Source organism: Delphinapterus leucas, chromosome 10 (assembly GCF_059928025.1).
Source record: "Delphinapterus leucas isolate spDelLeu-1000000601 "Yukka" chromosome 10, BTC_Dleu_Yukka2, whole genome shotgun sequence".
Classification (NCBI taxonomy): domain Eukaryota; kingdom Metazoa; phylum Chordata; class Mammalia; order Artiodactyla; family Monodontidae; genus Delphinapterus; species Delphinapterus leucas.
This window is the reverse complement of record NC_143138.1, coordinates 100,030,204-100,057,409: the sequence shown is the minus strand read 5'-3', so window position 1 is coordinate 100,057,409 and position 27,206 is coordinate 100,030,204. Positions and strand designations below refer to the sequence as shown.

Below are 27,206 nucleotides of genomic sequence, written 5' to 3'. Positions count from 1 at the left end.
GTCACGCCGGCGCACGCCGTCGTCGCCGTGCGGCACCTTTGTAGCGCCGGCAGCAAACCTCGCCGCCGTCACAATTGGTTCCGCCCCAGGGGTGAGGCTGAGTCGACCCCCAATCTCGGGCGCTCCTAATCCGGCATTTTCAAACCTCCTGGGCGGGTCCTGGCTAGCCTCCCAGTCCTGCGGGTTTTATCCCGGGTGCCGACCATTAGTTCCTATGGGTCTGCCCCTTTCTCCAACTGCATTTCTTAGCGGCTTCTCAAGGCCTAGAATTACCGCACCCCTCCCGAGGCCCACCTCCCGCCTCTCCGCTGCGCACCTTAATCCCAAATACTCCTACCCACCCAAACCCTCCCTAGGTCCCTTTCTCAAACCCGGCCTCAGCTGTTCCCGCCAAGCCTCGCCTCCCACTTAAGGAATTCCTTAGCCCTCTCCTGGGCAAAATCCAAAGATTTTGCTCTTCTTCAAAATCTCCATTCTCACCCCAAGTTTTAGACCTCATTTTCTTTCCTGGCATTCCTCAACTGTTCATCTTCCATTTCCTCTGGTGGAAACCCCAAAAGACATTCGTGACACTTTCCTCTGGTTGACTACATCCTGCAGATCCTGCTTCCACACCCGTCTCCAAAGCGTCCCTCTTCTCTCCATTTCCACCGTCATGGTTCCTGTCTAAGCAAGTGGCACTCCTTGCCTGGGCCCATGCACTGGCCTCTTAACTGGTCTTCTGGCTTCTGCTCCTGCCCTTTTCTAGTCTGTCACACAAAACCTGTTTTTAAAAAAATAATTAATTTTACCTTATTTATTTTTGGCTGCGTTGGGTCTTTGTTGCTGCACGCGGTCCTGCTCTAGTTGCGGCGAGCCGGGGCTACTCTTCGTTGCGGTGCGTGGGCTTCCCGTTGCTGTGGCTTCTCTTGTGGAGCACAGGCTCTAGAGCGCAGGCTCAGTAGTTGTGGCGCACGGGCTTAGCTGCCCCGGGGCATGTGGGATCTTCCCTGACGAGGGCTCAAATCTGTGTCCCCTTCATTGGAAGGCGGATTCTTAACCACTGCGCCACCAGGGAAGCCCACAAAACCTGTTTTTAAAACATAAATTGGATCATGTCATTCACCTCTATTAACCTCTCAGTAGTTTCCCATTGCTTTTTTCAAAATTTCTTTTTTAAATTGTAAAAACTTGAGATAATAGCAAAGTACAGGGAAGTGCACAAAATACATATATACATATGTGAATTTTTACGTATGTATACGCTCATGAAACCAGTAACTAGATCAATATAAAGAACTTTATCAACACTCCAGAGGGCTCCTTTATGCCACTGCCCAGTCAATACCTCCCAATTGTTCAATTCTTTGAACAATTGTTTCAATTTTTCTTCACTTTCATATAAATGAAATAATTGAGTATGTACTCTTGTCTTTCTTCTTTTGACCAACATTCCGTGAGATCTACCCATGTTGTTATACACAGCTCTTTGTTGTTTTTACTTTGCTGTAAAAATACTGTCTTCTGATGAATGAGCATGGTATATACCTCCAATTACTTAGACCTTTTGAAATTTCTCTCAGAAACTTAGGAAGAATATTGGAAAATTTGTAGTTTTCAGTGTACAAGTCTTCAACAACTTTTATTAGATTTATTCCCAGGTACCCAGATGAGTTTTTTTGATACTGTTTTAAATGATATTTTTTAAAATGTCCTAATTGTTTGTTGCTTGCTCCATACTACACTCATGTATTAATTTTGTTTCTTTTGTATTCTCTACACACACAATCATGCCATCAACAAATAATGACAGTTTCACTTTATTTTCAACCTTCATATCCTTTATTTCTTTTTCTTGTCTTATTGCACTACTGAAAATCTCAGTGCAAGTGTAAATAGAAGTGGTAATAGTGGACACCTTGTCTTGTTCTTGAGTTCACGGAAAGTATTTAATATTTCATCATTAATTAAAATGTTAGCCCTAGAGTTTTTGAAACTATCCATTATCAAATTAAGGCAGTTTCTTTATCATTCTAGTTTTCTTAGAGTTTTTACTCATGAATATGTCTTGTTTTTTAAATCAAATCTGTTTTTTCCCCCCCATCTATTGAGAAAACCATTTATTGAGAAAACCATGTCTTATCCTTTATTCGGTTAATGTGTTGAACTATATTGATTGATTTTTGAATGTTAAACCAACCTCAGATTCCTTGGCTATACCCCCACTTGGCCATGATATATTATTCTTTCTATAAATCATCAGATTCTATTTGTTAATATTGTGTTTAGGAGTTTTGCATCCTTATTCATAAGACATATTGGTATGTAGTGTTCCTTTTTTGTAATGTCCATGTCAAGTTTTGTACCTGAGATGTGCTGGCCTCATAAAGTGAGTTTGGAAGTCTTCCCTCTTTTCTATTCCTTGGAAAAGTCTGTAATATAGCTATTAATTTTTTCCTTAAATATTTGGAAGAACATACCACTGAAGCCATCTCAGCCTGCACATAACGTCATAAGATTTTTTATTAAAGGTTTAATTCTGTATTACATATAGGGCTATTCAGATTTTATCTTCTATCAGGTTTGGGAAGCTTTTTTTCCCCCAAGTAAATTAGTCCATTTCATCTAAATTATGAAACATGGAGTTGTTAATAATATGTTCTTTTAAAAAATGATCTGTAATGGTGTCTCCTTTCATTACTGATATTAATAATTGGTGTTTTATCTCTTTTTAAAATCCATTTTACTAGAAATTTATCAATGTTTTTAATCTTTTCAATGGACAAGATTTTGGCTTTATTCATTTTCTCTATTGTACATGTTTTTTTCTATTTCAGTGATTTCTGCTCATATCTTTACTATTTTCTTTTTCTATGTTCTTCGAATTCACAATGCTATTGTTTCTGGCTTCCTGAGATGGAAATTTAGATCACCAGTTTTCAAATGTTCTCCTTTTTTAACTATTTAAAGCTATAATTTTCCCTCTAAGTACATTTTAATTGTGTTCCACAAGTTTTTATGTTATATTTTCCTTATCCTTCAGTTCAAATATTTTCTAATTTCCATTCTTTGACGCGTATGTTATTTAGAAGTGTTCTGCTTAATTTCCAAACAACTGAGGACTTTCTAGTTATCTTTTCCTTACTGATTTCTAGTGTAATCCCATTGTGGAATTGTCTATTCTCCTTTTGGTTTGGTCAACATCTGATTTATATATTTTGAAGCTGTGTTTTAGGTTCAGACAAATTTAAGATTGCTTTAGCTTTTTTTTGTTTCAACACATCACTAAGAAATGTCCTTCTTTGTGCTTAGTTGCACATGTTAATTAGGGCAGTGTTATATCAGTGAAAGAATGTGTTAGAATGTGTCCAGAAATTCTTTTAATTTAAAAGTGTACTTTGTCTGATATTAATATAATCATATCAGCTTTCTTTCAGATAGTCTTTGTATGGTATATCTTTTTCCATCCTTTTATTTTCAACTTACCTGGTATTTTTATATCTAAACTGTATCTCCTGTAAATGGCATATAGTTGATTAATTTTAAAATCCTGATAATCTTTGTTTTGAATTGGATTATTTAGACCATTTACATTAAATGTAATACAGTTGGATTTAAATTTACCATCTTGCTATTAATTTTCCATTCATATAATCTGTTATTTATTCTCCTTTCTTGTATTCCTTTGGATTAAGTATTTTCATTTATTCCATATTTTTCTTTATTGATTATACACTTTTTTTTTTTTTTTTTGCGGTACGCAGGCCTCTCCCGTTGCGGAGCACAGGCTCCGGACGCGCAAGCTCAGCGGCCATGGCTCACAGGCCCAGCCGCTCCGCGGCATGTGGGATCTTCCCGGACCGGGGCACGAACCTGTGGTCCCCTGCATCGGCAGGCGGACTCTCAACCACTGTGCCACCAGGGAAGCCCTGATTATACACTTTTAATTATCATTGAAAAATTATTCTTTTTTTAAATTAATTAATTATTATTTTTTGGCTGTGTTGGGTCTTCATTTCTGTGCGTGGGCTTTCTCTAGTTGCGGCAACCAGGGGCCACTCTTCATCGCGGTGTGTGGGCCTCTCACTATCGTGGCCTCTCGTGGAGCACAGGCTCCAGACGTGCAGGCTCAGTAGTTGTGGCGCATGGGCTTAGTTGCTCCACGGCATGTGGGATCTTCCCAGACCAGGGCTCGAACCCGTGTCCCCTGCATTGGCAGGCAGATTCTCAACCACTGCGCCACCAGGGAAGCCCCTAAAAATTATTCTTTTAACGATTACCCTAGAGATTACAATATGCGTCTGTGAATTTACTAAAGTACTAGTGCCTTAAATTAGTACTGGTACCACTTCCTCAACAATGCAAAAAACCTATGATAACTCCATTAACTCTCCTATCCCATTTTGTACTATTGTTATCATATAATTTACTTCTGCATATGTTTAAACCCAACAACATATTGTAATGAATGTTGTTTTAAAATGTGGTATTCTTCATTTCTTTCAACCATTCCATGTTTCCATCTAGGATCATTTTTATTCAGCCAGAAGAACTCTTTTAGTATTTCTTATACTGAAGATCTTCCAACGATTAATTTTCTCAGCCTTTATTATATGAGGGAGTATTTGCTCCCATTTTAAAACATGCCTTTTATTTTAGAATAGTCTTAGATTTGCAGAAAAGTTGTGAAGATAGTAGAGACGTCCCATACACTCCACATCCAGTTTCTCCTATTATTAACATCTTGTATCAATATGGCAATGTATGTTGAAACACTAATACGTTATTATAAACCAAAGCCCATACTTTATTCGGATTTCATTAGTTTATACCTTTTTCTGTCCCGGGATCCCATCCAGGACACCACGTTGCATCTAGTCATCCTGTCTCCTTGGCTTCTCTTGGGATGGCAGTTTCTGAGAATCTCCTAATTTTTGATGATCATGACAGCTCTGAGAAGTTCTGGTGAGATATTTTGCAGAATATCCCTCAACTGGGATTTATCTCATGTTTTCCTTATGATTAGACTGGGATTATGGGTTTCAGGGGTGGGGGAAGAACTTGGAGCTGAAGTGCCATTCTCTTCACGTCATATTTGGATTAGACACACAAACTACTGAAACTGACTCAAGAAGTAGAAAATATGAATAGACCTCTAACAAGAGACTGAATTAGTAATCAAAAAACTTCCCACAAAGAAAATCCCCAAACCAATGGCTTCACTGGTGAATTCTATTAAACATTCAAAGAAGAATTAACACTAATCCTTTACAGATTCTTACAAAAAACAGAAGAGGAAATACCTCCCATTCTATGAGGCCAGTACTACACCTTGATACAAAAACCAGACAAATACATCACAAGAAAACTATAGACCAATATACTTTATAAATATAAAAACCCTCAACAAAATACTAGCCAATGGAATGCAGCAGCATATAAAAAGGACTTATACACCATGACCATGTGAGATTTATCCCCGGAGTGCAAGATTCGTTGAACATATGTAAATCAATCAATGTAACTCACCATATAAATAGAAAACAAAAATATGGTCATTTCAATAGAAATGGAAAAAACATCTGACAAAATCCAACACCCTTTCATAACAAAAACACTCAAAAAAACTAGGAAGAGAAAGGAACTTCCTTAACTTGATAAGATCATCTACCAAAACCCCACAGTTAACATCAGACTCAATGGTGAAAGACTAGAACTTTTCCCTCTAAAATGAGGCACAAGGTAAGGATGTTTACTCTTAACACTTCTATTCAACATTATACTGGAATTTCTAGCCAGGGCACTTAGGCAAGAAAAAGAAATAAAAGTTATTCAGATTGGAAAAGAAAAAGTAAAACTATCTTTACTTGCAAATGATATGACCCTGTATAAAACTTTTAGAAGAAAGCATAATCATAAATTTTCATGACATTGGATTAGGCAATGGATTCTTAAATAGGACACCAAAAGCATAAGAAACAAAAAAAAAATTGATACATCTGACTTACTCAATTTTTAAAAAATTTGTGCTTCAAATAATACCATCAAGAAAGTGAAAAGACAGTATTTAGAATATATATAGTATATCCAGAATATATAAAGAAACAAAAAATACAAAAAAAAGGCAAAGATATATAAAGAACACAAAATCAACAATAAAAAAACCCCAAATAACCCAATTAAAAAATGGGCAAAGCATTTGAATAGATATTTCTCCAAAGAAGAAATACAAATGGCCAACAGGCACATGAAAAGATGCTCAGCATCGGGGCTTCCCTGGTGGCACAGTGGTTGAGAGTCTGCCTGCCGATGCAGGGGACACGGGTTCGTGCCCCGGTCCAGGAAGATCCCACATGCCGCGGAGCGGCTGGGCCCGTGAGCCATGGCCACTGAGCCTGCGCGTCCGGAGCCTGTGCTCCGCAACGGGAGAGGCCACAACAGTGAGAGGCCTGCATACAGCAAAAAAAAAAAAAAAAAAAAAAAAAAAAAAAAGATGCTCAGCATCATTAGTCATTAAGGAAGTGCAAGTCAAAACCACAATGAGATACCAATTCGAACCCACTAGGAAGGTTAAAACAAGAAATACAGACAATAACAAGTGTTGGTGATGTGGAGAAATTGGAACCCTCTTAAATTGCTGGTGGGAATGGAAAATGATGCGGCCACTTTGAAAAACAGTTTGGCAGTTGCTCAAAATGTTAAATACAGAGTTACTATGTGACCCAGAAATTCCACTCCTGGGTATATAATCAAGAGAATTGATAACATATGTCCACACAAAATCTTGTACAGTAATATGAAACTTGTTTATAGCAGTGTTATTCATAATAGCCCCAAAATGGAAACAATCCAAGTGTCCATCAACTGATGAAAGGATATACAAAACGTGGTACCTCTGTACAATGGTATATTATTCAGCCATAAAAAAGGAATGAACAACCAATACATGCTACAACATGGATGAACTTTGAAAACATTATGCCAAGTGAAAGAAACCAGATACAAAAGACCCCATATCATATAATTCCACTTATATGAAATGTCCAGAATAGACAAATCCATTGACAGGAAGCAGACTAGTGGTCGCCAGGGGTTAGTGGGAGGGAAGAATGGGGAGTGACTGCTAACAGGTACAAGGTTTCTTTTTTGGAGTGATAAAAATGTTCTGAACTTAGATTAGGTAAAAACCACAGAACTGTACACTTTAAATGGGTGATTTTTATATGTAAATTTTGTTTCATTTTTTTTAAAAAAGTAAGGCATATTGTAGATAGAAAAAGGGATCCAACATACAGAGAACAGAATTTCATGAAGAAGAAAATCAAAACAGAATTGGGAGATTGGATTGACATATATACACTAATATATATAGAATAGACAACTAATGAGAACCTGCTATATAGCACAGGGAACTCTACTTCATTTTGCTGTACAGTAGAAACTAACACAACATTTTAAAACAACTATACTCCCCCCCCCAAAAAAAGAAAACCAAAACCAAAACAAAGGAAACAGAACAAATCCACAAAATTATAATTTATGAACAATTTCCTGAAATAAAAAAGATACGAAACTGTATATTCAAAGAGCACACCACAGAATATAACAAAAAGGAAGCAGACTCACAGATACAAAGAACAAACTAGTGGTTACCAGTGGGGAGAGGGAAGCAGGGAGGGGCAATATAGGGATAGGGGGTTAAGAGGAACAAACTATTAGGTATAAAATAAGCTACAAGACTATATTGTACAAAATGGGAATATAGCCAATATTTTATAATAACTATAAAGACTATAACTTTAAAATAAATAAAGTTTTATAAGTTCAAAAACTACACAGAACATACCACAAGCCTGAATAAATCAACCTAAAAAACAACATCAAGACGTATAATAAAATTACTGATCTTTAAAAAAAAAAAAGAAATATCCTTTGGGCATATTGGCAAAAAAGAACATAGGAGAAAGAAAATTGTTTTGTCATCAGACTTTTGACAGCAGTGCTTTATACCAGAAGAAAATGGAATAACATATTAAAGAAAATGCGAGCCAAGGATTTTATATCCAGCAAAACCGACCTAAAGAACAGAAATGAGTTATCGACATACTAGAACTCAGAGAGGGACTTCCCTGGTGGTGCAGCGGTTAAGAATCCACGTGCCAGTGCAGGGGACACGGGTTCGAGCCCTGGTCCAGGAAGAACCCACATGCCACGGAACAACTGAGCCCGTGAGCCACAACTACTGAAGCCTGCGTGCCTAGAGCCCATGCTCTGCAACAAGAGAAGCCACCACAATGAGAAGCCCGCGCACAGCAACGAAGAGTAGCCCCCACTTGCTGCAGCTAGAGAAAACCCACGCACAGCAACAAAGACCCAACACAGCCAAAAATAAATAAATAAATAAATTAAAAAAAAAGAAAGAACTCAGAAACTAGTCTTCCTATGAGCCCTTCCTGAGGAATCTTCTAGGAATGAACTTCATAATTATTAGAGTGAGGAAAGGACTAATAGTGAGCATGAAAAGATATTTGTGTGTAAAACTAAGCCTTAGCAAGGGCTAGAGGGGAGAGGTTATTGTTTACAATGGCAGATGCTTTGACAGTGAAGAAACAGGATAACCATTTAAATACATGAGAGGAAGATGGGGAGAGTATGTGCAAAAATTTAAAAAACACTCTAATCGTAATTAGAGGTGGTGGTATTACTATTGCTACTCTGAGATTGTGTAAAGTGGGATAAAGCATGCCCTGTATCCTTGAGACCAAGGTTTTCAGTGTGGAGGAAAAGAGATACAAATGTAATACAGAAGAGATTAAGTAAAAACACTAGTCCTGAAGTTGAATTGGAAACAGCATGTAATCCTTATGTGTATGCATGTATGCATGTGTGTGTGTGCACCTTTTTTTACCCTGCTCTGTTCACTGAAAAGATCAAGAAACGATTTAAGAAAAAGAATGCTAGCATATTAAAAATGTTTATTAAGGCATGGTTCCTCTGTTTCTTTTCAGAGGACTAAAAATACCTCTTGGTATTGGTGTCATGAAGATGAATATATTCTCAGTTGAAAGTAACTTGGGTCACACAAACAATCGAACAGTAGCGGTGGTTTATATTAATAATGAACAATCTCAGATCCTTGTCACCTGAGCTGCGTGTCTAGCTATAAGCTGTCTGCCTTCGCTGTAACAAGAGAAAGTTGGTTGAAATGATTTCTAAGGTCTCTTTTATTGCTGTGAGTCTGATCATCATTCCATATTATTACACTGAATACGTGCTTTTCTGCACTTCAGCATACCGTGCCTTATTTAAATGCACATTAGGAAACACCTTTCTGAAGCGCCTTTACCTGCCATGACACCTTCTCTGTGGGTCTTCCCTCTATGATCGCTTTTCTCTGGAACCACAGGCATTGGGAGGCGATTGGCTAAGGAAAGTGTGTTGCCACCAAACTTTGGACTCCTCTGCAGGCATCTGGAAGGCTGAGCTGGACCTATACCACTGATAGTGTGAAAAAGTCTCCAAGGTGAGAGAAAACCACAAATTTCCAAACAGTATACAGTAAAACAACATTGGGGTTTGAAGAAAGTATGTGGAAATAGTCACTTATTTTACCTTGCAGTTTTCTCCCGGGAGTACAATATGGTGGGTGGAAAAATGCTATGAGAAATGGGGGCGGGGCATTACCTTTCTTTCCACATATCCTTATGCAGCTGCTTAAAATTATTTTAAAACTGAAGAATCATAAAGTGCATATAGTAAAACGTACAGCTTGATGTATTTTCACAAACTGAATATTCTCGTATAATCAACACCTAGATAATGAATCAGCACAACCCCAGACCCCAGGGCCCCCTCATGCCCTCTTCCAGTCAGCACCCACCACCTTGGGTAACCACTATCCCTATCCCTGTGCTGTTAATTTTTTATGAGCATGAGTCCTTCTACAATATAAAATATCAAAAGAAAAACAGCCTCAAAGTAAGGATTCCATTTATTTATCCAAAACCCAAATGATATAACCTATTCTAGAAAACCAAAAGTAACTGTGGGTCACTAACTCCAAGAAGCTCACAGACAAAATAAATAACAGCGCTGGTGGAAACAAATACAGTTTGTTTCCAGCGTAAGGGAACGCTGGGGGAAGCTGAGGAAGGTTTCACAGAAAGGTAGGGCTTTGGAGAATGAGCAAGAGCTGGCTATCGACTGTTGCAAAACGTACAAAGGCTAGAAAGAAACGTCGTGAGCACAAATGAAGCTGGCTCTTTAAGACACCTGTTTATGGGGAGGCCTGGTTACAGGTTAACCCTAGCTGTTTTGGCTTCTGAAGCCACCAGTCAGAATGACATCACTGTTATCAGGTTACTCGGATGGAGGGCATTTGCTGGCCATGTAACGCGGAAAAGGAAGTCCTGGGGAACGCACCCCTCCTTGCCCAGGAGGAGAAAGCCATGCAGCGCCCAGAGGCTGGGAAGCCTATTATCAAATTCAACCACTGTCAAAAGTACATCTACAGCTTCAGCGTGCCGCCATGCTGCCCCCTCTGCCGGCAGGACATGGGCCCCAGGAAGCTGGAGGAAGCACCTGTCAGCATCCCTAATCCGTTTACGGATGGGCATCAAGAAGAGTGTTCATTCCTCCTCAGACCAACTCAAGGGACGTTTCTTAGGTACAGTGTTTTATGTGTTGCACTAGATTGTGCAAAGCTTCCCTTCTCTGTTTTAGTCACTTAAACTTTCTTTTTCTAACGTGCTATATATACAGTGTGAGATTTGGTGGATAATCTTTTCAGTGGTCTGGTGTTAAATCCTAAAATGTAGGCCTTTTTGTTTCATAAGAATAGAAGGGTGCATACTTTCCTGGAATGATAAGTGCAAGAATATACGAAGGTCAAACCTGCTTATACAATTTTAAGAGAGAGGAATCGATAGCCTGGAGATTTTTTTTACCCATAGATTTTGTGCTAAGAGGCTAACTGGGAAAATGACCCAGCAGCTAATCTCATCAAAATAATACCTTTACTTCGAGTTAGTTTGTAACATTTGTGACAAGCAGGTACCCTGCACAGAGCCTGAAGAATGGCCACGTACAGACTATTTTGCATGGAGGTGCATGAAATTGAGACTAGAGCTGGTCTGTTTCAATGGTAGACGTCACCTGACTTTAAGAAATATTTCAGAAATCAAAAGGAAGGATGGTGCCTTCTTCAGAGTCCTGAGTTTACAGGTGGAATTGGAACTGGCCCTGCACAAGCCAGGTTTCAAGAGAACAGTGATGAGCAATGGTGTGAGCTTTGGGAAGTGTGTCGTGCTCACTATTGTGGTCTGATGCCCAGACCTTCCTGCCTCCTTGAAACATACCCTCCTGAGTCCCTCGTGCCCTCTAGTGCCGGTTTGGGATAAGAAAATTGGAGTTGACTACTTCCCTGCTCGCTAACTTCCTTAATCAATTTCCTTCCAGTCCCTATGGGGATGAAACGAACCGATGTGTGTACAAGGCATTGGTCAAACACTAGGGGCTCAACAGACTGCACTCCTGACCCTTCCTCGGGGAGGCAGCGGGATGCAGAGGGGACCGTGCAGGCTTGTACGCCAAGAAGCCCCCCATTCCTACCCTGATTCAGACCAGCTCCAGGACCCTCTCCGAGTCTCTGGTTCCTCACCTGTAAAATGATGACCCGCTGACCTTGCAGAGTTGTGAGGGTCAGCGAAAAGGCCTATAAAGCTGGCCCGGGTGCCAGGCACGACGTTGAACCAACACGCCCAACACGCTCCTTCCTGTCCCAATACTTTCATAGTCAGCTCAGAACGTGACTGGGAGAACCTTCATTTCTACCCTAACCAGATTCATGAAGCCCAAACTGTTTTATAAGGCCCCTCATTCACGCTAACTTGGAGTTAGTAACTGGTTGGATTCCGAAAGCTTTTGAACAGAGCTTAAAATTCAGAGTTCATTTCCTGTAACGCTGGTTCATTCAACAGGTGCTCACTGAGCAGCTCTGTGTGGGAAATGCTAGGGATGTCACAGTGAACAAGCTGCAGCCCTGCTCTCCAGAAATGACACAACACGCGACAGGCTTTCAGGCTAGCCCCTGAAAAGCATTCATCTCTTCTGTGATGTGGTGGTGACACTAACAGGCCTGGCCTCCCTCGGCAGCAGCAGAAAGGAGGTGGTGGTGTTGAAATACATCGTGTGCTTAGGCATCTTCCAATCCCCCTCAGGAACTCAGGCCAGGATCTGCAGAACCCAAGTAGCCCCCTGCCCACCAGTCCCTTGAAGGCCGAGTTCCAGACTATTTTTTTCCCCTCTCATCCTGTTTCTAAACCCTCAGGACCAACTCCCACAACTCATCTTGAGACAATTTCATCTACTTCTTAAGAGAACCAGCAGTGACTCAAAGGAATCACGGAGGCTCTGATCTAACTAGATGAGGATCCCTCAGGGCTGCCATATAGGGCTGTGCAGCTTGTGGACTGCACAAAGGCACCTGGCCAAGGCAGTGGCGGGTACTGAAGTTCAGCCTGCATTCCACTCACCCTGGGCAGCACCCTGGGCAGAGCTGCATCTGCAGGAAGAAGGGGCACCTTTTCTTAATCTGTACAAAACTATCATATGGGATAGGGGTGGCCCTGGCCCTGCCCCATCACATGCTTCTGTAACACTTCTCAATCTATTAACAACTTGTTAAACTAAAACTAAAAAAGTCTTCTCTGGAAGCAGGCAAACCCTGTGAGGCAGGGACCTCATTTCCCGTTGTGTCACTAGCCCTTCACTTCAAATGACAGGCCCATAGTTGACATGTTGCATGAATGAGAAATAACTGAAGGAGAGGGAGGAGAGCGGGAGTGAGAGGGAATGCCTGGGATTTAGGCAGGAAACAGAGAGGCTGTACATGCAGGAAGTGATCTGGGGATGGCACACATCCAGGTCCAGCACTGTGATCGGCCACCCAAGACTTACTGTTTTTCCCAGCTTCATTCTCAACCTCTGAACCCACAGGGTCTCAGAAAACTCACAGTGGCTGCAACAAGACGGCCTGGGGGGATTGCTCTGAAGAGGTGGGGCAGCCATTTGTGTCCTTGGCCATTGTAAACCCCGGGACTGCTTGCTTTAACGAGGAAGCAAACGTTCAGAACTGTGGTCTGACAAAGGAGCTCGTCATTTAAAAATTACCTGACTTATCTGACACCTCTACATGGTAGCACTCAATAGGCATTTTACTCTTACAACCAGCTCGCTAGGAGGCTAATGCTATTTCCATCTTACAGGTGAGAAAGTCTCGGGGCAAATAAGTGATAGCCTGGGATCATACATAGAGGTTAAATTACCTGGAGTTATACATCTGGTGCACAGTCACGGGGGAAGAATAATTTCAGGAAAGAAGGGCTGTCCAGGAAAAGTGAGTGTGGCCACAGGCTTCAAGACCATATTAGCTTCAAAGGTAGAAGTCCACTGAGGTGCTTTCAGGACCCTCCCACCCACGTTGGCCTGAGGAACAGGCTGCCCTCTCACACTTAAGGAGGAAAGAATCAGGAGCTTCCTCAACAGCTGACAGCCGGGTGGGCCCCTCTGCTGCAGAGCCAGGCGTCATGCTGACATTACGCTCCAGCAGGGCTGGCCTTCCAGCACACTCACCTTTAGGACTGCGGGGGCCAAGAAAATCCAGAGGGGGTGCAGGGCACTGTTTTCTACCTCACACGTACTCTTGGCCTTTCCACTAACCTGGCCTCTGGCACCGAGGCCGAGTTCTGGCACCGGCCAAGAGGGGAGGCCCACTGTTCTCCTCCCACTTTAAATACCAATTCCACGCGCCTAGTGTGTGCAAATGAGAGGACAAAAACGCTCTTGTTTCTTCTAGGGAGTATGACGGAAGGTCTGATCTTCACGTGGGGATAACCAACACAAATGGTAAGTGCACTTTCATAGCTTAAAAAGTTCCCCCAATACCTGGTTAGAAGAGAGCAGTATTTCTAGAGAAAAAGTAATGTGGCAACATTACTCACAATGCTAAGTATGTGAAAGCTCTTTAATGTTTTCTCAGCCAAAAGCTGAGAAAACATTAAAAACATTGCAAACCTGTATGTTTTTTGTTAGTTTTTAAGAGAGGAAGAAACAGACATCCAGAGAGGTTGAGTTGTCCAAGACCTCATCTTGTGTTAGAAGCAGACCCTCTGCTCCCAATGCTATACTCAGCCCACTGCCACTGGGTCCTCATACTCGGGGTCTCCAGGGGCCAAGCAGGAACACCAAGGATAAACTGGGGGGACACAGCACCTGAGCGTGCGGTAGGGTCTGTGAAAGTTTGCTTTAAAAACTCAGAAAAGCAGCACATTTAAATAAAATGGTTCCTTTGGCCAGATTTAGCTTGGAGGGCACAGTCTGCAGGAAAAGGCCTGGGGAGTGCCGCCAGCAGGAGGGTGCAGGCCTGGGAATGGTGAGCGAGGCCAGCCACTTGCGGCTGCGATCAGGTCCCACAGGTGAAGTCTGATTACAGCCCTTGCTGCTCCCTTGAGGCAGGAGAACTGACACTGTGAACAGAAACCTAGGACTGGGTTTTGAACTCACTGACTGTCACGAACAGTCAAATCTGCACCAGTCTTTGTCGGGAGAAATGTACTGCTGATTTAAGGAAGTGAGACGGACGCCTTTGTAGACAGAGAACTTCAACAAAAATATCTGGAGATGATCACCCCAGCACCTATTACTGTCTCGTTTCTCTGGGACAACCTCGGGTGCTGAGAGCAAGGAGGCAGAGGCTCCCTGGAGGAGGGGGTTCGAGAGCTCTCGGACTGCAATTGGGAAGTGCTGTCTGGGCTCCTGTTGTGTGCAGTTAGCAGGTGGCTGCTGTCCCGTTCACCGGGGTGCGTTTCCCCTGACGCCTCCGTGTGATTTTGGTTTTGGCGGCAGGAGTCGTGTATAATTACACGGTGCACGGTGTCCAGCGAGACGAAGCGGGCTGGGGGCAGAGCGTGAGCATCCCGCTCCTGCAGCCCGGCATGTTCGGACTGATGGACCAGTGGGACAAGTACCTGGAAGACTTCTCCACCACGGGGGCCTGGCTGCCTCACAGGTAGGACAAGGCCCTCACTCACCACCAGGTGCCATCACAGATCACAGAGGATGCTAAGCTGCACTGACTTTCATGTTCAGCCTGTACTGAGATAGTAGCGTCTGTAACAGAATTAAGCAGGGGCTGAATTACTTGGGGTTTCTGCAGAGGTGAGCTAGCACACATTTCCCCAATAGAACCACAGCACTCTAAGAGCTGAAGGGACCAGACCTTAGTACTCTAGTTATTTTACTTATTTGACTCTTTTACACACTTGACATTTAATAATACGTACAGCAAAACCCACAGTATTATATTCCCTTAAAACAAAACAATTTTAAATGAGGTTCAAAATGTAAACCTATCTAAAGCTCCCCCCATTTTAAGTTTCAGCAAGTTTGAAATTAATTTATCGATTCCTTGCCCCCTTATCACTGTAGAAGATACATAGCATACTTGTGGACTTAAATTGTTCTGATGCTTCCCTTGAAATAAGTTTAGACACTGTAGGATATCATAAAACTCAGACATGGAATTCCACTTCGAGAATCTAGAATTTCAGTGAAATTAAGTTCTCCAAATTGGGGCCTATATGCAACTTGAGTCACCACTCTGGACATCTCGGTGAGTCCTAGCTGTACTTAAGCTGCAAGCAGAAATAGCCCCAGATGCCAAGTGTCCCTCTGAACTGCACCTCTGGACACTCTGTCATCAAGGGGGCCAGCACACATGGGGGCCCAGCTTGCAGCGAGGTTAAAATTATGAAAGGCCTTGGGCAGCTCAGGGCTAAGCCTTGTCTTCTCGACGCCCTTGCCCCATAAGGTACGAAGAAGACCACCACAACTGCTACAGCTACGCCCTCAAGTTCATTAACTGCGTCCTGGCCACACAGGGCGAGGAGCGGCTGGACCGGGACGAGTTCACGGAGAAGTTCGTGATCCCGAGGACGAGGAAGGCTTCCAAGTACATCATGCTCTACCGCATGATAGAAGAGCACGGCTTCTACGTCATCGAGCCCCCTGGTCCCCAGACAAGCCCACATCCGGGAAGCGGCTCATGCTGAGCGCGCATTGCGCCTGAGAGCAGACAGGAAGTGATGTCTGGGGGTTCCCGCCTGGAACAGCTACTGGGCCTCTACATGTCTTCAACTGTGGTTAATAAAAAAGAGTTAGACGGCTTCCCTTTACGCATATTTCAGCTTACTGCAGTGTAAGAATTTACGAAATGAATAAAAATTGTCCTGGGTTTTCAAAATTGTAGGCACCACAACTAAAATTGTTTTCACAGTAGTTTGGGGTCCATGTTACAGCGTAAAGTGGCAGCATCTTTTTTTCACAGAGCAATGAGAACTCTTCCTATAAATTAAGTAGGGAACAAATTCACCTTCCACTGTGAATCCAGAAATTGGGGATTTGTAGGAAGAGACCCTTACAGTTTATGAAGTAATGACTGCCTTCACCTCATTGTTTTTATGTAAAAAGCACATGGTAACCTTTTGACAATCAATAATAGTTAAAAAAAAAAAAAAAAGAAAAAAGGTCTCAGAATCTGAGCCGGGAACCATGCACTCCTCCTGGGTCAGCCTTTCTGTGTCTACATGCACAAACAGGACTGGCAATTCCTCAATCAAGCTGTTTCCCTGGCCTGAGGTGGGGAGTTGGGGTGTTGGAGTTACCACAGCGAATCACCTCCTCTGCCCACTCTAGGTGCAGAATTCAGAAAGGACATGATGAAAGTCCGTCTTCTTTCTCTCATACCTTCAGGAGGAGGAAGGGGACGACTGAGATGAGTAACCACAAGGATTGTTAACAAGCACATTAGAATTTTTACACCCAGATAATCAGACTTTAAATAGCCAGTGATCAAAACATTTCAGGATTCCTCTTTGGAAACTGCTTCCAGAACTCTTTGTTTTTGACCAAACGTGATATACTATCCACCTAATCTTATTCCTCAGCGTGGGTACCGAATGATGCCTAATTTCCAAAAACCAAACCCATCTTCAAGGTAGCAATAGTTACTCAGTAATAAAGATATTCCGAAAACTTGCTACAGATTCTTCAAGCTTGTTTCCAAAGAGGCACTGGTCAGTGTTCCACACTAGCGACTTCAGTGGGAAAAAATGCAGGCAGCTCAACATTTGCATTTGTTAAGTTTTAGGACTGTTCTTTAAGAAATACAAAACTTCCTACCTGGAAAATGAGACCACCTTAAACAACCTGCCTGCTACTCTGTGTTCAAGGAATCATAAAGACCTCAGCGGGTAAAGATGAAAGGAGCGTGGGGTTTGGGGGATATTCCGATCTGCCCCATTCTCTTTAAGCTCTGTCTTAGGACTCTGCTTCCCTGGACCAGTTCTTTACCTATTATTAGTAATCATAACAGCTGCAATTAACGCGTATTCATAAAAGACTCCACACCAGAGTAAACACTTCTTACTCTTCTCTTTTAATCTCTAAGACCATCCTGTGAGGTAGGTACTGACATCATGCCCATTTTACAGATGACAAGGGAAACGGACTTGCCCAAAGGCACCCAGTGGCAAAACCAGGGTTCAGACCAGGTTTGACTGCAAAGCCTGTGCAGTTACCTCCAGCACCCAGCAACCCGAAAGCGACCAGTGGCACGCAGGGTGCACGGCAACTGGGTCAGTAATTTGCCATCGTTAAGAGAAGATAAGCGTTCTGCTTTCATCAGCACTCAAATATGAACAGGAGATAAGAAACATGTCATAAAACAATTAAAATAAGAATTGTTGGGACTTCTCTGGTGACACAGTGGTTAACAATCTGCCTGCCAATGCAGGGGACATGGGTTCAAGCCCTGGTCCGGGAAGATCCCACATGCCACAGAGCAACGAAGCCCGTATGCCACAACTACTGAGCCTGCACTCTAGGGCCCGCAAACCACAACTACTAAGCCTGCGTGCCAAAACTACTGAAGCCTGTGCGCCTAGAGCCTATGCTCTGCAGCAAGAGAAGCCACCACAATGAGAAGCCTGTGCACCGCAACAAGGAGTAGCCCCCGCACGCCGCAACTAGGGAAAGACCGCGCGCAGCAACGAAGACCCAATGCAGTCAAAAAAAAAGAATTGTTAATATTAGAAACGCTAATTTCATGCTACTTTCTCCAAGTGCTTGACCTTGATTTTCAAACAAAGCTTTAACGATCCCCACTCCCTATTTTCGGGGCTGCTCTACACCCTGGAGGTGCCTTTGGTAGCGGTCGGCCTCGTATTTCTTCTTTCACTTCAGCAGGCTACAAATGCCCTGCTCACAAAACCACAGTACCAGCCTACAGGTTTTACCCCAGTAAAGGAAATGGGGCATCAGAATACCACAGACAGATGGGCGACGTGGCTCAGCTCTGCAGAAGTGTGAGCTGAGAATCCTCAGCACTGGCACCAACTCCAACCCCAGATGAAATCTCAGAGGTCCACCTGGCAGCCCAAGTGCACTCCTTCACATCAGCGGTGAGCGCAGCCCTGGGCACACATCTGTCTCCGTCAGCGCTCCTGGGATGATGGACGGCTGGGCTCCCGTTCACAACAAGGCCACAGAGTCACCGATCCGCAAGACTAAACTAACCCACACGAAGGCATTTTTCCAAAGCCTCCACAGCGTGCATGGATTACTCTTATAACCAGGAAAACCCAAAAACAATATTAAAAAAAACAAGAAGCCACCCGCAATGGCTGCACCTCGCTCCCTTTGTGCAGGAAGTGCTTACCATGGTACCCCTCCCCCATCCCCAGAGCTGTCTTCACTACTTTACCTCGAACTTTTTCTGTCACCTCCTCCTCCACTGTGTTACCTACCAGGGCATAAAATAGGCTTTTTACTTCCTAGAGGAAATAATTATGTCAATGCTCATACTTTTGGTTCATCTGGAAGGGAAAAAAGCACACCTATAATGTGCCAGATTCTTTCACAGACCATCTCATTTAGTCTGCAAAACAAACTCAGGAGCTAGTAATTATGCCCACTTCACAGGTGAGGAAACTGAGGTTCAGAGGGATTAATCAATGTTCCCAAGGTCACCACTGTTTTCCTAGTGTAGACCTGGACTCTTGGACCCAGGTTTTTCTTTTTTTTGTTTTGTTTTGTGTTTTTTTTCGCGGTACGCGGGCCTCTCACTGTTGTGGCCTCTCCCGTTGCGGAGCACAGGCTCCAGACGCGCAGGCTCAGCGGCCATGGCTCACGGGCCCAGCCGCTCCGCGGCATGTGGGATCCTCCTGGACCGGGGCTGGAACCCGTGTCCCCTGCATCGGCAGGCGGACTCTCAACCACTGCGCCACCAGGGAAGCCCCGGACCCAGATTTTTCTGATTCCACCCTTTCTACTCTATCAGAATGTGCCATCTAAACATCAGGAAGAAGAATATCTACCTTTGAAATACTGCTTCTGAAAATGGAAAGATTCCAAAAATTTTTAAACGCTAAAAAACTTTCACTTAAAAGAAATCATAGTGAATTACTTTGAAATAAAAAGTACTGCCTTAGTTTAACAACTTCACAAATTTGCTTTTCCATATCATGTATTCTTAACTGAGGCAACCGTATATTTCACAAAATGGTAAAAAGACTAAAAATTTTCAGCTTATATATAAAAAACCAAAGATTTAAGATAAACTCATGGATTTAAATCTCTCTCAATTTTAGAAATGGGCCTCAGTTACAGTCTTAAGGAAGTTAACATTCATGGGATAATTGAGTCTGTAATCAGGTTTTTTTTTTTTGCGGTACGCGGGCCTCTCACTGTTGTGGCTTCTCCCGTTGCGGAGCACAGGCTCCTGAAACACAGGCTCAGGGGCCATGGCTCACGGGCCCAGCCGCTCCGCAGCATGTGGGATCTTCCCAGACCGGGGCATGAACTCGTGTCCCCTGCATCGGCAGGCGGACTCTCAACCACTGCGCCACCAGGGAAGTCCCTGTAATCAGGTTTTTAAAAATTCAATTCGGTTGGAAAAATCACAGACGGGAGGTGGGTGATGGGGAGGAGAGACATTTAATTTCTTTTTAGCCTAAGTACTTTCCCCACAGGGGAACACTAAAAACCACATTCAAGTAAAGAGCAGCTTTTTTTTTTTTAAAGAAAATGAAAATGGTTTAATAAAGGTAAAATAATTAAGACAAAATAAAAACTTTAACAATAAGTAACAATGAACTTTCAGATCTGTATACTATGCTCAAAAATGCTGGGAAACCTAACCAGGTCCAGCCTGGTAAACCTGCCTAAAACTATGTCCCATTCATGTTGGTTTAATCCCTGCCAAGTGTTACATACAAACGAATTATTTTATAGAATTGAATCTCTTTATGAGGGAATTTTAGAACAGTGAAGGCACAGATATCACCATTTCCCCTTATAGTTTGGGGCTGAGGTCAGAAAAGGCCAGCCTCTACAAAGGCAGGAGAATCAACCTACGATAATCACCCGTGTAAACAGCAACTGTCACAGGCAGTGTGCATGGTGGCTGTAAGGACATGGTGCCTCCTCCTTCCCCCAGATGAACCCTCACAGCTGCAGAGCTGCAGGGTGTTACGGGCCAGGCTCTGTGCTTAAAGCACCCTGTAAGGACCAGCCCGCTGCATCCTCCAGCAACCCGCTGGGGGAACACTATTATTTTTTTGGCGGTGCCGTGTGGCTTGCAGGATCTCAGTTCCTTGACAAGACGTTGAACCCAGGCCCACGGCAGTGCAAGTGCTGAGTCCTAACCACTGGACCGCCAGGGAATTCCCACTGACATTATATTATTATTTTTACTTTCTTTTACTGAGGTGAGAGTCATAAACAGTATCATCGGCCCATCTTAGAGATAAGAAAATCAATGCTCATAAGGGCAAGTAAATCGTCCAAGGTCACAGAACCACGAGAGGCAGAGCTGAGATCTCAATGTTTCCTTTCTAGAAGGCTCATTCCACTACACTGACTTCAATAAAATTCTCTCTGGGGAAACTACGAGCTAAGAACCACACTCTGCACCGACGTTCCTGACCTTGGATCCACAGAGGGTCCTCATGGAACCTGCGAACCCCTGACACTGTGTGCCAAGTGACATGGACCAGCACGTTCCTGGTGACAGGGGACCCGGGCTATACCCCAACCTTGAGGTGGGGACCACTGCCCAGCGTTGCCAGCACACCCCAGGCCGTGCCTGGAGTGGTGGGTGGCCTTCCCCTCTAACCTCCACTGGATGTGCCCTAGCAGGGCTGTTCTGTTGACTCACATGATTTTTCTGGGCCGGTGTCACTTCAGCTGTGGTGATCTCACAGAGGTACCGAGGGCTCTTGGTTCAAGTCCCCCGCGTGGACATCCTGGCGGTGGCATACGGCGGCCACACCTCTGAGCCTCCCTATTCCTCCTGTGGAGCGTTCCACTCCCTGAACTCAGAGGCTGCTACGGGCTAAACAAGAACACCAAGGTATCTGCCCCATCTCGACTCTCACTATCCAAATATTGGCTGTAATGGTTTGCAAAAAAACATTAGCCCATATTGGCTATCCAAGTGAAAAATGACGAATACGTAAGAGCCTGCAGCAAGATCACTCAAGTTCTGAGTGTCTGAACCGAACAGAGGCCGCAGCACACGCCGCTGTCTCAGGCGACTGCCGGGAACTTACGCTGTTTAGGTGTGTAGTGTGTTACCACCTCACTTTCCCCACTTTATTAGGTGAAACTGTCTCCTCTGGAAGTGGAGAAGTCCATGAAGAAATCAGGTGAGTTTCAGAGGCTGAGGAAATCCCCTCTGTTAGGAAAAAAAGCTGGAGCGACAGTCTATTGAGAAGGGTGATCATATAAAAGATATAACCTCGGCCAAGTACGTGCGTCCCTTTCCTGTGTATGGTTTTTGCATTGGGTGGGTGACAAAGCACAACTTGTGAAATGCGTGGGTTCCACAAAGTCTCGCAGTCTTCTGGAGCATGGGAGCTATTTTTATCAAGCTAGTGAGATTCGTGTATGGAGGATGCACAGCCAGTCAGCGTGATGCCAGTGAGCACATGCTGGTACAGATGGAGAGTTAGAAACGTGATGGGGAACGAGGATTTGGTGGCGGACTTCGGTTTTAAAGCCAGCCTGGAAGGTCTGGGAGATTTATGTAAGCCTGACTGCAGCTGCATGTAAGGCTGCAGCAGCTCCCCCAGTGAACCCCTGAAATTCCCGAAGGTGGCTGTACTGCAGAGCAAATTTCCAATCTTGATGAACCTGAGCTTTTCTTTTTTTTTTGAAAACAAAGCGCATGGCCTGCTACACGGTGTCCAAACCATACACATGACGCAGGAGAATCTTTCACACAAGGCTTCTTTGACGGAAGACGATGCTTCTAGGCATCCTTCTAGAGCTTTCAGTTACGGATAATAACTGTGGTCTTTCCGCTTTCACACACCTTTAATGTAGCCTTTATTCCAAGGAGTCACCACAACCTTCAAAGCATATCACCTGATGGTACAGTACCTGGAGAGCTGACAGGGTGACTGAACTTTGATGAAGGATTCATGGCAGAGTTTTTACCATAAAGGCATTCGATGCACTGATTAGGCTTGGAAAGGAGTGTCATCACAAATGATGAATGAAATAGGAAAGAAACGGCTCTTGAAATTTTTTGCTGACTTTCAAGGTTTTGATAAAGTGGTGATTCAAAGCCAAGTCTTCTGCGGTGTATGGAGCCTGGAGTAAGCAAGGCGGACGGTAAAAATGCTGACCAACTATTCTCATCACTGATGAAGAGCAAGAAGGTTGCCACAGGCTCTTTCAAACGGATGGGCCTTACTGGTCTGAAACAGGGAAGGAAGGGGAGCTCCATCACCTGGACTCCAAATCTGTAAGATGCAGATCACGCCGACGAAACGGTCGTGAGAAGAGAAGCACCCCCTTAAACACTCAACCTCAAGCAGAATCTTCAGGAATCAGGAGCTTTAAGCCCAAGGTCAAGGGAATGCAAACAGAGGCCCATTTTGGTGTTTTCATCCCACAGCTTCCCAACATGGTTCTTAGCCGTCCGCTTCTGAAGCACTTGGTGTCAAGGAGAAGGCTGCCGGCCAGTGATGTGAATTTGGGCGCTGGGTGAATCTCAGACATCGTTCACCGTCCCCTCCACCCATTTCCCCCCCCACCCCCCGCTGCCCCTCAGGCAACTCTTCATTGTCATCTAAACAATTTAAAAAAGGGCTTCGTTTACTGTGTTTTACCAAATATTAATTGCATTCAGTATATATCTCCATTCATTTTTTCACCACATATTTTTATTTTATAACGAGTTCAGTGAAGCAAGATACAATTCTTATCTAATCCTGTACAATATCGTTGTGTACTCTACACAACGTGCCCACCAATAAGTTCACTGAGAATTAAATAATGAGGTAATGTGTTTTAAAATGCTTCCTATGATACAGAAATCCTTGGTAGGCAGTAAATGGAATTTCCCATGTTTGCGAAATTGGCTGAAGTTCCTGGAGAGCTGGAGACCTGTGGACAGAAGCCCCTCTTCCAGGACAGATTGGATGTGGGTAATGAGAGAGGCAGGTGCACAGTGGTGCCCTGAACACTGCAGAGCCACCTGGAGAGAAGCTACCGTTTCAGGTAAAATCAGAGAGTAACAGAAGTTGCCTGTTGCTGGGAGGGTCCTCTTGGGACTGGCCTAGTCCAGCCCCCTCGCAGAAAGGACGAGGCCCTGAGGCGAGAGGCCCGGGGTCAGTGAGTGACCGTTCCAAGGACAGAACCTGTAGTCCCCGCACAGGGCTCTTCTTCCCTGGGTAATTTCAATTTTTAACACACTAACACTTTCCGGTGCTGGGAGTGCCACGCTCTTTAAAACTTTTACATTAATGGGCAATTACAATAAAAGGACTCTTTACCTCGCCCTGAACTTGGCTTATACAGGAGACTCAGTAATATTTGCTGGTGAAATCAGAAACCTGAGGCTGAGTTGTTAAAGTTCATCTTGATCGCTCCTCTCCCGTGAAGAAACCCAACGGCTTAGAATCACCTCCTGTAACCAATCAAAATACAAAGGCGACTGAATTGCAAAAACAGAAATGAACGAACGTGAACACGCCAGGCATACAGCATCGCAGAGGTATTTTGTAGAGAGCTGTCTGTACAAGGATGATACCTGCTCCCCATTCCTTGTAACTAAACATTTGGAGAAATGTGAATGTAGCAAACAAACCTTATGTGGAAACATCTACAGCATCTACAGTAATCACCCCAAGATTTTAAGAGCTACCCTTGCTGTGGTCTCCTACCAGCACATTTCAGGAACAGGAGTGCTGGTGCGAACCCACTGTTCAACACAGTACCAGGTCTGTGACGGTGCCGGTGTGTCTGGGGCAGCACGGGGAAGGGAGACGTGGGTCTCGACTGGCATTTTATGAAGAGCTGAGCCAGTGGGTGTGAGCAGGATAAACAGGGGGACGAGGCGCTTGGGCCCTGGGGACCAACAGCTGGCCTGCTGCGGGATGGGCAACTGGATGGCGGGTCGGCAGTGCCGGCAGAGAAAATCCCGCCAGGAAGATGCGGGAGCCTCAGCCCAACACAGGCCCCCAGCAGCCAGACAAGATGTTCAAGGAGGCGGCGAGCCAACAGTGATACTTGTCGTTTCAGGGGCCGAGACCCAGGAGAGGTCTGGGCTGCTCCCGACAGGGGCGGAAACCAGAGGACATCACAGAACAAGGGGCCACAGGGTTAAGGGGGAGCGAGGCTGGGTTCAGAGGGGAAGGACCTGAGAGGGCTCTCGTTGCCGAGGCGAGATGCTTTTCCCGTCCTGTCTCGGGACCACCGGTTCCAAGGGACGTAATACGCTGGGCAGAGCCTTTGTGACGACGTGAATTTGTTTCCGAGTTCACCTACCTGAACTTTAATTTGTTTCATACATTCTGGTGACTCCATTTCTTTGTCAGTCATGGTGGAGGGTTTAATCAAATAGCACAGCATAAATTCCTATTGAGACATGAAAAACAAACTCCGTATCCCACAAAACAAATCCAAATCTGGGCAGGAAATGCAGCCGCCTCCACCCCCTCTCAGTGTGTGCTACTCGAAGCTCACAAAGCATGTCCGTTTCCTCCCGGGAACGTAACCAGGCCCCACTCTGGACCAAAGACCTGCCGTTCAGTCATCGTTGACACGGCAGGAGAATGCAAACAGAGCACATATGCTGATTACAAACACAGCATTTAAAATATTCAATACTGGAAACAGTTTAGACCCCTATTTCCCTAGGACAAAGTTACTTGCACAGGATAAAGCCTAAGCAACGTAGCCTGCGCCCAGGCAGCTGCCATCTGGCCCTGCTGGCCCTTCAGGCCTCAACGCCCTGCACGCCTCCAGCAGCTGTGGGAAGGAGAACTCAGAGAGTTACTGAGTAACAGAGAACACACAAAACTTTCATTCTTCGTAGTCCTGGTATGAGACGAAATGTCCCTCCTAACTTGACGGCAGTGGGATATCGGAGAACACAGGTGGGGCAGTCACGTGGCTCTGGGTTTGAATCCCAGCTCTGCTCATGAGCTGTGTGCTCTTGGATTGGTCACCCAACATCTCTGACTCTGATTCCTCACCCTTCGGATGAGGATAATAACAGGGTAGTGAGAAAAGACATAAGGTGTTTAGCGATAAATATTAATTCCCTTCCTCTCTCTCTTTGAGAGACCTGCTACCTATGAAAACAAACACGTCAATGTTTTTTGAGTCATCTGTGAATGAGTGGGAGTGGATTCTGAGCACGTGCTGGTTGGGCTTGCCCCCAGGAAGGAAGGCAATGCCCACTGACACCCATCACTATGGGAAACCTCGGAGCTCCATCCCTGGAGCTGTGCACCAGCCGGTGGGGGGAAAAACGGAGAGGAGGACCAGCTTCCAGAGCTTCGTTCACATAAATGCTCTGCGGTCCCTACACGTGACTTTTATGCTTCTACCACAATTAAGACGAAAAATCCAACCATTTAAATGACACGTGAACCCCAAAGCTGATGCGGTGTTACCTTGGAGACACTGACTGAAACTCTGCTCAAGGCAGCCAGGGACCGCCAGCTGAGAGGTCTGCGAGGAGAGCCCTCAAAATGGTCATCCACCAGCTCGATGATGACAGAGTAACTGGAAAACAAGGCAAGGGTGTTTTAAAAATAAAAAACATGAAGTCAACCCATTTACAGAGAACAGTGCTTGGGACTTCCCTGGTGGTCCAGTGGTTAAGAATCCACCTTCCAACGCAGGGGACGTGGGTTCGATCCCTGGTCAGGGAACTAAGATCCCACATGCTGTGGGGCAAATAAGACCGCGTGCCACAACTACTGACCATGCAGGCCACAACTAGAGAGCCCGTGTGCCACAACTACAGAGCCCACGTGCTCTGGAGCCCAAGCACCATAACTAGAGAGAAGCCCAAGCCCCGCAAACGAGGAGCCCACGCATCGCAGCGGAGGATCCCGCGTGCCGCAACTAAGACTCGATGCAGCCAAAAATAAAATAAATAAATAAATATTAAAATAAAATAAAAATAACATTGTTTGTCCTACCAAGAACGAAAATACAGAAAATAAAACACACAGCATCTGATCCTGAATCCCCCTAGACTACTACTGGGAAAAGTATTAATGAAAAACTCACACTTTACATTACAAACTATAAGCCTGATTCAGCACTTACAGGAAAGGAACAGAAATATTTCTCCCAGCGTGAAACCCGTGAATTCGCTCAACTGTTTAGACAATAATACTCACTGATACGAAGATGAATAATTACTATATAGTAGTAACTGCATAGATTAACTCAATGTTTAATGCTAAAACATAAATTATGCTGACCTGTTTATTATTTTATAGATAGTGTAACAACTTCAACTTATAAGGGACAGACATACAGTATCTATTCCTATTAAACCAGGAGGAATTTGACTCTAATTATCTGTGTGCCTCCGAAGATTAAATTGGGGCTCAGAAATCTCCTCCTGTCACTTTAAGCCATTAACTTATTTACAAATCACTCCAATAAATCATGAGCTTGGGATGAACACACACATACTAATATGTACAAGATAGATAACCAACAAGGACCCACTGCATAGCACAGGGAACTCCACTCAACTATTCTGTGATAACCAAAATGAGAAAAGAAACTAAAAAAGAATGAATATATGTGTACGTGTAACGGAATCACTTCGCTGTACAGCAGAAACACACACA

General features: G+C 44.2%; 2 protein-coding genes across 7 annotated transcripts in view; one reads left to right on the top strand and one right to left on the bottom strand.

Moving 5' to 3' along the window:
* Positions 1 to 562: 562 nt before the first annotated feature.
* TSEN2 (tRNA splicing endonuclease subunit 2) overlaps positions 563 to 27,206 on the bottom strand; it is an 88,190-nt gene continuing 61,546 nt past the window's right edge. For 4 of the 6 annotated variants that reach the window (XM_089919735.1, XM_089919736.1, XM_089919738.1 and 1 more), the window contains 2 exons: positions 26,007 to 26,118; positions 563 to 24,963 (listed from right to left, as the gene is read on the bottom strand). In XM_089919735.1, coding sequence (XP_089775861.1) covers positions 24,709 to 24,963; positions 26,007 to 26,118 — 367 coding nt within the window. In that variant the 3' untranslated portion in view covers positions 563 to 24,708. Of the gene's footprint in view, positions 26,119 to 27,206 lie in introns of all 6 variants that reach the window. The other 2 variants (XM_089919737.1, XR_016394764.1) reach the window with 2 other exon arrangements.
* Positions 10,394 to 16,557, top strand: MKRN2OS (MKRN2 opposite strand). The gene is made up of 4 exons (XM_022562770.3): positions 10,394 to 10,645; positions 13,835 to 13,884; positions 14,884 to 15,046; positions 15,848 to 16,557. The coding sequence occupies exons 1-4, from the start codon at positions 10,428 to 10,430 to the stop codon at positions 16,086 to 16,088; spliced, it is 672 nt and encodes a 223-aa protein (XP_022418478.2). The 5' UTR covers positions 10,394 to 10,427; the 3' UTR covers positions 16,089 to 16,557.

Bases quoted from the DNA above. Each gene is read 5' to 3' on its own strand.
- MKRN2OS (XM_022562770.3), top strand. From the start codon at position 10,428: ATGCAGCGCCCAGAGGCTGGGAAGCCTATTATCAAATTCAACCACTGT. The intron at 10,646-13,834 runs GTACAGTGTTTT...TGTTTCTTCTAG, and splicing joins ACTCAAGGGACGTTTCTTAG to GGAGTATGACGGAAGGTCTG. The intron at 13,885-14,883 runs GTAAGTGCACTT...TTTTGGCGGCAG, and splicing joins GGGGATAACCAACACAAATG to GAGTCGTGTATAATTACACG.